General features: G+C 39.7%; 1 protein-coding gene across 1 annotated transcript; it reads right to left on the bottom strand.

Annotated features, from left to right (window-relative positions):
* Window positions 1-361: 361 nt before the first annotated feature.
* FGA (fibrinogen alpha chain) lies at window positions 362-8,757 on the bottom strand. The gene is made up of 6 exons (XM_030564079.1): window positions 8,661-8,757; window positions 6,771-6,899; window positions 5,104-5,287; window positions 3,661-3,806; window positions 1,467-2,580; window positions 362-1,084 (listed from the first exon to the last, which is right to left on the bottom strand). The coding sequence occupies exons 1-6, from the start codon at window positions 8,709-8,711 to the stop codon at window positions 375-377; spliced, it is 2,334 nt and encodes a 777-aa protein (XP_030419939.1). The 5' UTR covers window positions 8,712-8,757; the 3' UTR covers window positions 362-374.
* Window positions 8,758-9,269: the final 512 nt, after the last annotated feature.

The raw sequence follows: 9,269 nt of genomic DNA, 5'->3' as shown, positions 1-9,269 counted from the left end.
GCTATAATCATTATTTGACTTTATCACCTTACGTGTGTGTGTTTGCTTAATTTGTGAAAATACTTAACAAAATTCAGAGGAGAAATACTTTTCCCATCAGAAATATATGTTTCCTGAAACCTGTAATATCTATGCTTGCTATAATATCATAGCTTTATTATTCTTTATAAAAATTTATAAAACTTGACATTTTTTGCAAGCTGTATTGGTTGTGAATAAGAAGACAGAAGAAATGCTTTTACAATTAAACAATGTTTATTTTTTTTAAAGCACAAATGTGTCTCAGTTGCCTTCAGTTTGATTAGGTAAAGACACACCATGTATTTTGAGGTATAGTAAACAAAAATAAAATAACCTGTCTTACTGAGGTTTGCCTACTGGGTTTCTATGGGCCTGATTTTCATTCTAACAACTTTGAGAGAATAGTCTGAGGCTCTAAATGGTATCCAGACCACTCCATTTTCAATCTCATAAGGAACATTGTTCCTTGGGTCATACTGGCCTCCTCGGTAGTAAATGCCATTGAGATTTGCAGCTTGACAGTTGTTGTACCACCAGCCTCCTCCATACACTTCAGCACAGTTCTCCTCCCATTGATCGCTGTCCCTGTCAAAGGTGCTGAACTTCATATTATCATGAGCTGTGTATTCACTACCTTCCTCCACTGAGCCTATGATGAGTGCATCCCCAGCTGTCCCCTCATAAGCAGAGACGCTGAGGACATAGCCTTCTGACTCAGAACCTACATGTATATTATATTCCGCGTAAGCATCATTGCCAGCCCAGTCCTCTAATTCGACTCGAAGGACAGTGTCCTTCTGGGTCAGTAAGTGGATGTTTTCATTGCCCAGCCAGAACTCTCCTTTCCCTTTGTCATCCACGCTGCCGAAACCTTTCTTGTAGTCTTGCCAGGTCTGGTTAAAATTCACTGATCCATCCAATCTCTGTTGGATCAAAAGCCATCCTCCCAAAGTGGTGTCTTGGTCGCAATAAACTGAAAAAACTTTATCGGATCCTGCTGGCTTGATTCTGAAAATGCCACTTTTGGCACCAGAAGTGTGTTTCTGGCGGACATCATCACAGTCTAAAAAAAAAAGTTGATCTGGTTGACAGAAGATATCAGTAAAACTTTACTTAGGCTCACGGGAATCCCAACAGTAATAATGTTGAGGGGAACTTGCTAACCATATTTTGGTCACTATTGGGAAATGTGCCATGCAACATTAAAAAATAGAGTTTACATGCAATTTAAATTGCAGATAAGATTCTCTGTGCAATTCATTTAGCATCCAATTATTGATATAAAATTTTGTCTCTACCTATCCTAAATGGCAACAAACAGACACATTGCTTGCATTGTATAATCAAATTAAATGAATTGCAGTGTAACCAGTGTGTCCGTTTGATTGTGGACTGAATCTGGCTCTGCTAACTCAGGATCTATTTTCAGTCATGTTGACGAATACCTGTCCCAGTGTAGCTTGTTCCAAGCTTCTCTCCTCCTGTTCTCAAGCTGCGTGCCCGAAAGTCTGGGGTATCCTCTCCACTCTCATCGTGTTGCAACCCACCTAACTCCTCAGTCACTGCTCGGCTCTTTAGTGATTTGGTTTCAAAAGTGGAGCCACCCTTGTTGAAACTAGCAGAGCTGCTACCGCTGCTGGTCATTATTGTCTTGGAATGAGCCGAACTGCCACTCTGAACTTTGCTGGAAGGGAATCTAGATGTGTCAAAGACATCCTCTTCCCCTTCCCCTAGATCTGTGAAACTCTCCGACCCTTCAAACCTCACGGTGTGACTAGCAGTTCCACCACTGCTAAAACTTCCAGTTCCAGTTCCACGGTCAGCACCAGTAGTGCTTGTGTAGGTAGTATGGAATTTGCTACCAGTAGATCCAAACCCTGGGGTAAAAAATTTTCCAAAGTCTGGGATTAAGCCATCAAATTCTGACAAGTCTCCTCTCTCACCCTGAGAGGTCACTCTGACATGCAAGGTGCCCCCTTGCCCTGCTACTTCTTCCTTCCCTAAACCTTGAAAATGGGAGCAGTCAGAACCATCAGGTGAAGTCATTGTTTCAACAATCTCTTCTCTAGGGCCTCCAGGACCAGTGATAATTTTTTTGGTGATAGTTTTGGTACATGTACGGTGGATTACAGAGGAGCTAGGTCTTTCTCCCAAACCAACAGATTCCTTTCCATAACCAGAAGTCACTATTTTGCCATCTCGTAGTCCTCCACCTATATCTGATCCTACTGAAACATGTGAGGTCTCTACTGAGGAGCCTTTTGCCTCTGCTTCTGCCTGTTCTAGGCTCATCACAACCTCTTTAATATCATCAAGAATGTTTAGCTCTTGGGTTTCTGGCAGATGTAGAGTTTTATAATGCCCAGGAACAGTGGAGTCCTTCAGTGGCCTTATTTTCAGCACCTTCAAGGAACTAGTTTCAAGTTCAGACTGCAGATTGATTGAACTGGCCTGTGTGAGCTGCTTCTGGATGTTTTCATAGCTCTCTGTGTCCACCTGGTAACTGAAACTTTTAGCACAGGATCCTTTGCAGGAACGTATCTTAATATCAATGTCCACCTTGACAAGAGACAGAGAGAAATACATTTATTTTAATGGTGATCCCTGACTCTTTCAAATAACTATCTCTTTTTACCAGAGTGAGAACTCTGGTAGTTACACTAGAGCCCACTGCCTCTCATTCAACTGTCTGTGCTCCAGCCTACAATTGAACTTGGGCTGCTTCAAATCTCAGTCTTTAAATCTGAAGCACCAAAGATCCACTGATGGTTACAGCATGTATAATTGGCAATACTGGAACCCAAGAATCATCCCTGTAAGGGCCCAATTTTTGCCATTCTTATTCACGCTGTGTAGTGTGGTCCCACTGATTTCTGTAGGAGTCTCCTGGAGTAAGGTACAGTGCTACTCAGAGCAAGGCAGAGTGGCAGAACTGGGCCCTTAGTAGAGAAGGGGAACCTACAGTACCTGTCAAAAAAACATATACCTATACTTAGGGCCCTACCCAATTTACAGCCATGAGAAGCACATCATAGACCATGAAATCTGATCTTCTGTGTGCTTTTAACCTATAATATACAGATTTAATGGAGAAACCAGCATTTCTCAGATTGAGGGTTCTGACCCAAAAGGGTTTTGCAGAGGTAGTTGCAGTATTGCCACCCTTATTTCTGCACTGCCTTCAGAGCTGGGCAGCTGGAGAGCAGTGGCTGTTGGCCAGGTGCTCAGCTCTGAAGGCAACGCTGCACCAGTAGCAGTGCAGAAGTAAGGGTGGCAATACCAAACCATGTCACCCTTACTTTTGTGCTGCTGCCATCAGAGATGGGTGGCTGGAGAGTGGCGGTTACTAACTGAGGGCCCTGCACTGCAGGCAGCAGCACAGAAGTAAAAGTGACAATACCATACCGTGCCATCCTTACTTCTGTGCTGCTGCTGGTAGCAGCTCTGCCTTCAGAGCTGGGATCCTGGCCAGCAGCTGCCACTCTCTAGCTGCCCAGCTCTGAAGGCAGAACCACTGCCAGCAGCAGCACAGAAGTAATGGTAGCAGTACCACAACCCCACCTACAATAGCCTTGTGACTGCCCCTGTTTTTTGTAGCCATGCTTTGGAAATAACAGAAGTTACATCACAGACACCTACCTCCAAGCGCTTCATCTCTACAACCTGATCTCGGATATTGTTTTGCAGCGCTTTAATCCTGTTTGCTTGGATAAGAACTTTCTGCTTTAATATCACAAGTCTCCTTCTCAGATCTTCTGAAACTTGTCCAAATCTAGTGTCACTCTCTGGAACAGAAAAATGTCCTTGTCAGCTGAATGGGAGATTTCTTCCCCAAGAACAGCAGATACAAAACATATAAATAAAAAAAAATCAGAAATACATTTACAAGGATCCAAATTAACATGGAAAAAGATCCATTTAGGATTTTAAGTATATATGTATACCATAATATTGGATAAGTAGAAATTAGCACAATATTTTATTTTAAGAGTCTTGTTATTATGTTGGATCTGCCTTTTTGATAATAAGCAGTATTGTAGCATATTTATTTTAATTAAATATTAGTTCATTGTGCAAAATAGTGCAGGAAATGAACTTAGTGTGTTTTGGAAATATTAGCTCAGCTGTGCTGGAAAGAAAACAAGCACATTTTGATTCCTTTTGTAGGACAGAATTATCATTTTTTAAAAAGAAAATATTGCAATAAACGAATAGAATTTATGTGGTTGAAACAAACATGGACTATAATCATGAAGCTTTTAGATATGTGAAATTAGATACAAAATGCAAATATATTCTTGCTTTTGCACAAATATTTTTCTTGCAAAAGTATAATTCTGAAAAGGAAATATCCATGTTTTCAAAAATAATTAAGCATTCTCTTCTACAGGGATGCAGCAATAGTCTCAAAACTATAGTAAAAGAATAAGTGATTTTTTAAAAAAATCAATGAGAATTTCTCTTTCAAAGGGATTACAGGATTCAGCCCCATGTAAATTGCTGTGTTTGAAGATCGATACTGTGGAAGATTATTGTTGTTCTAATTTTGCATCTGCCATAGCCAACAGCTGCTATCTCTCCCCTCAGGCCTGCTTTTGAAATATTTCTTTCAGATATAGATTTAGGGCCTGATCCTATATTTCTTGGCACCCAAAAATCTCATTAACTGCAGGAAAGGCATAAAGTACAGGTCCTTACGATGTATTACACCTCTACCCCATATAACGCTACCCGATATAACACGAATTCTGATATAACGTGGTACAGCGGCGCTCCAGGGGAGGCGGGGCTGCCCACTCCGGCAGATCAAAGCAAGTTCGATATAACGCAGTTTCACCTATAACACAATAAAATTTTTTGGCTCTTGAGGAGAGCGTTAATTTGGGGTAGAGGTGTATTCCATTTCTATGTAGTTACACTAACATAAAACTGGTGAAATCTGGGGAAGAGTCAGGCCCAATATCTTTAAGCCATGGCGATCTCACAAGAAGGACAAAGCAAACCTGCTTTCAACTGGCTGCTTTTAGCTGAAGTTAACATAATGTTGGTATATATTTTAGAATAGCACATGTTGATACTTACCCTGGGCACTGGCCAGATTTCCTTTCAGGAAGTTAATTGTTTCCACAGTTAACACGTTAGATTTTTTGTACTTGTTTTCATTATCTAACAACAGGTCCCTAATTCTTTGTATTCTGTGATGAAAATCTTTATCAGTTTCATCAATCAACCCTTGCATCCGGCAGCCTGAAGGACATTTGTGACCCTAAAATGAGAAAAATGAAAGATAAATAGCTCAGTGATACACATTTCTTTAATATTATGACTATCACATTTTGTACAAGCCTGGAAACCCACTAATGAGCTCAAGGCCAGATTCTGCCTCATTCCCTCATTTATCTTACATATTCCACTTATTCCACTATTAGTCCAATTATTTTCAGTAGAAGGGGGACTGTCTTGTGGTTAAGACTCTGGACTGAGACTCAAAAGACCTGCTTTCAGTCCCTAGCTTTGCTACAGATGTCCTCTGAGAGCTTGGAAAAATTAATGTGGGGCTGATTCTTTACCCTGTTACATTGGTTTTACAATGGTATAATGCCATCAAAATCACTGGAGTTAAACAAGTGTAAAATTGCTGTGTTGGAGTGAGTAATTAGGCCTTCAGTCTCAGTTCCCCATCTGTAATATGGGGATAATGACAAACCCCCGCCGAGGTGCTGTGAGGATAAATTCATTATTCAGTCTGAGGAAAAGCTGCAGAATCTGCCCCTCTATAATAGAAGTTTGTCTAAGAAAAGCAAAATGTTCCTACAAAACCAAAGAGATTTGGAAACAGCCAAAATACAAATGGGAAGTGCCCAGAGGAGGATTAAGATTGAGAGGACTCAGAGGAGCACAGATTACTATTTTCAAAGCAACAATCACTATACATAACGCTCATGCTCTTATTGGTGTTAATAGCAAAACTCTCATTGACATCAGATGGTGTAGAACCTGAACCTTTATAAAGGAGTGCTTATACAAACACACATCTAGTCAATCAAACAGTGTGTATATTTTACTGAACATTTTGCCATCAGATTTTCTATGAAATAACTTGTTTTTGTTCTTCCTTTCCTGCCAGTAAATATTCCTCCCTCCACTACCCATTTAGTCCTTGGGTATCAACACTCTTCAAAATATCCCACTCTTATCTGTTCTTTCTCTTTAAGGCACTTTTCTGATTCTGTCTTTCTCTAAACGTACCTCAATTTCTTTTTTTCTTTCCTTTCTCCCTCTCTTTCACGGGCTCATTTTTAATTTCCCTGTGATCTTCTCACCCTCCTTGCTCTGTTCCTTTGTCTCCTTTTCCCTCTCTCCACACAAAATGCTTAGAAGTGGGAGGCTCTGTGCCACTATTCACTTGCCATATGTCAAAGGGTAGCCCTGCAGCACTCACTGAGCCTGGATTCTGGTGCTCTGAAATTCCAGTAATGAATGCACTATTGGTGATATAGTGGATTCTAGTGGCGTGGTTGTGGGACTGTAATTATGAACACAACTCTGATGCCTTTACTGACCCATGAAGCAGTTTTACCTGAAAATTAGGTAAAACAGCTATGATAACTGATGCATTACAGATATACCATGTCGGATCTAAGATATATTTAGTAAACGTTCATGGCGCCAAGGAAGTATAATGCACCTAAGGTCCATTTGAGTAACAGTGATTAGCTGAGCTTTCTGCTTCTCTCCTCTTTTCTTACCCAGTCATCATCTGCACAGAAAGGCCAGCTCTTATCCTGTTTGCAGTCGGATTGGATTCCATGTTCCATCACCCTGGGGCCACGCACACCTCCCCCCTCCTTCAAAAATGTGCTATCTTCATTTGTTGCCTGCCATAGACAAGGGAAAAAAGCAAAAATGAGATTAGTTTCATAGATGGCAGTACAATGAAGTAATACAACTGTAGTCACTGAACATACTATGAAACAGTTAGCCTATGGCAGAAATAGGCATGTGGAAAAATATAATCAGTCAGTGTAAGTAATCTAGTCCATAAATTACCTGCATGAAATTGTTTTGTTTTGTCCAAATAAGATTCTCCTTCTAATCTAGTTAAAGCAGATAACTATGGTATAGGATGATTAAGATATTTTTAATAACAGAATGATTAAGCATGTATTTAATATTATATGTTTACATAAAAACAGCTGCTTTAAACTGAATTGATAGTCTATTAGTTAAGCCCCTGAGTGTTTCTAAAATAAATCTCCGTTTTCAGTCTACACTTTAGGCTACAACTGGGCATAGAAATGCTATGTGGTGATTTCTCTTTATTATTTCTGGTAGTTTTAAATTACAAGGGTCAAAATCAGATGTTAACTACAAGTTTATTATTCTTTATTGGAAGGTATAGCTTTAAAAGCACAGGAAAATAATAATAATATGGCGTCTGAGGGAGGAAATAAACATACCAAGATTTTGTTTAATCCGGAAAGAGGAAAAAGTCCTTGTTCAGTTCTAAATCAAAATATCATAAGGATTTTTGATCATGCATACTAATCTTTGTTCAGGAAAGTGGTCACAGCAATATTTCTGTTTCTCTAACCGATGGTACAGATGTCTTTGGGAGGTATCAGGTGCCACTGGGTACCTTTGACCACATTACAAATTATCAAAGTAGAATAAAAATTAACTCAGAGATGAGAAAGATCTTAGCTTCCAGTGAAGTCGTTGAAATCAACAGACTACTGCTGATTTACACCAGCTGAGGATCTGGCCCATACTTATCTTTAATCTAATGAGCAAAAAAAACCCCCACAACCTTAAAGTTCCTAAATATGTTCCATGGGCTTTTAAAAATTGACTTTACACATAAGTACATGATAGATTGTAATAGCTCCAAATTAACCCTTTCTGTTTGATCAGATCACCCACACACACTCTGACTTCTTAATTTCTTTCAAAAAGAATAATAAGAAAATGTGTATATAAGAATTTACCAGAGTATTACAGGCTGAATCTTAAACCAGCCAACAACATGTTTAAATTAGCATAGCTGGGAGTTAAGGCTACTGCTCTTCTTGCTGAAAAAGATATTACTCCTTACCTCTCCTTCAGCCTGATAATGCTGCCACTGAAATCAATGGCAACTTTCTTATTCCGTGCCTACGTACTACAGCAAAAATGAGACGAAATTTTTTCTCATGTACACCCAGAGAATCCCACTGAAGGCAACTGGATCCAGGGGTGCAACTGAAAGAAGAATTTGGCTAATAACATCTAAAATCCCAAGCAGCGCTTGGAGACCTCTGTACCTAGGTGCAGTGGAATAAGTTAAGGACTTACAGCCTCATCTCTGAATCTACTGATTATTGGCCATTTATCTTCTTCGCATTGCCAGATACTTTCAGCAAAACTAATCTCCAGTGCTTCTTGAGGAACCAGATTGGCAGTAAAATTTAGAGACAAGAGGGAAGGGCCAGTAATGAAGTGGTTAGGGTAGGCTTGAGTGCATGTGTGTCTGTGTCTTTTGCAAGGTAACCAAAGAGTATTTGTTTTAGTTTGTTGGGGGAATATTCATTCAATAAAATGCCCTTTTTTCAAAAGAGAAAGCCAAGATATCAAAAGAGTCAAATAAAGTAAAATCATACCCAGACTACGCTGAGGTACAGCCATGTGCACAAGATCCTCAGCAGTATCATCTTCGGTGGCAGGCTGAGGAGGAGTTTGACAGAAAGGATACCTTCCACTTGGTTTTTGCTTCATTTTAAACCTTCCTGAACTGCTTAGATTAATCATTATGTCCTCTTCTGTTTGAAGAGTTGCATGCAGCACACCCCTAGTTGGTTACCTGAGGCCTCTTGCACAAGCTCCTGAGTTTGTTTGCTCTAGATAAGTTTGTGCAATGCCAGCCTGGGGAAACGGGGGTGGGGGTGGAACCCACATTCCAGGAAAGAAATTGTCTACAGCTTTGTTTCTGGTAACTAAATTTTGGAATAACGTGTATGTAAAATAGCCAACAATACTTAACCACTGGAAGATATTCATGCTGCAAATCTGGTATTTAAATAGCATAATTAAGCAATCATAAAATCATAAATTTGTCCTTAAATTGAATGATTACCTTCTGTGGACTTCAAGTCAATGGGGCTACTTACTGCAGTAAAGGAAGCAAGATCATAGTCTAATAAATGTTAATTCAAGATACGTATGGTCATCGACATAAACTAATTACTGAGAGATGTTTTTATGGATGTCCC

Source organism: Gopherus evgoodei, chromosome 5 (genome assembly GCF_007399415.2).
Source record: "Gopherus evgoodei ecotype Sinaloan lineage chromosome 5, rGopEvg1_v1.p, whole genome shotgun sequence".
Lineage (NCBI taxonomy): Eukaryota > Metazoa > Chordata > Testudines > Testudinidae > Gopherus > Gopherus evgoodei.
Note: the sequence above shows the minus strand (reverse complement) of the source record. Positions and strands in the feature narration are given on the sequence as shown.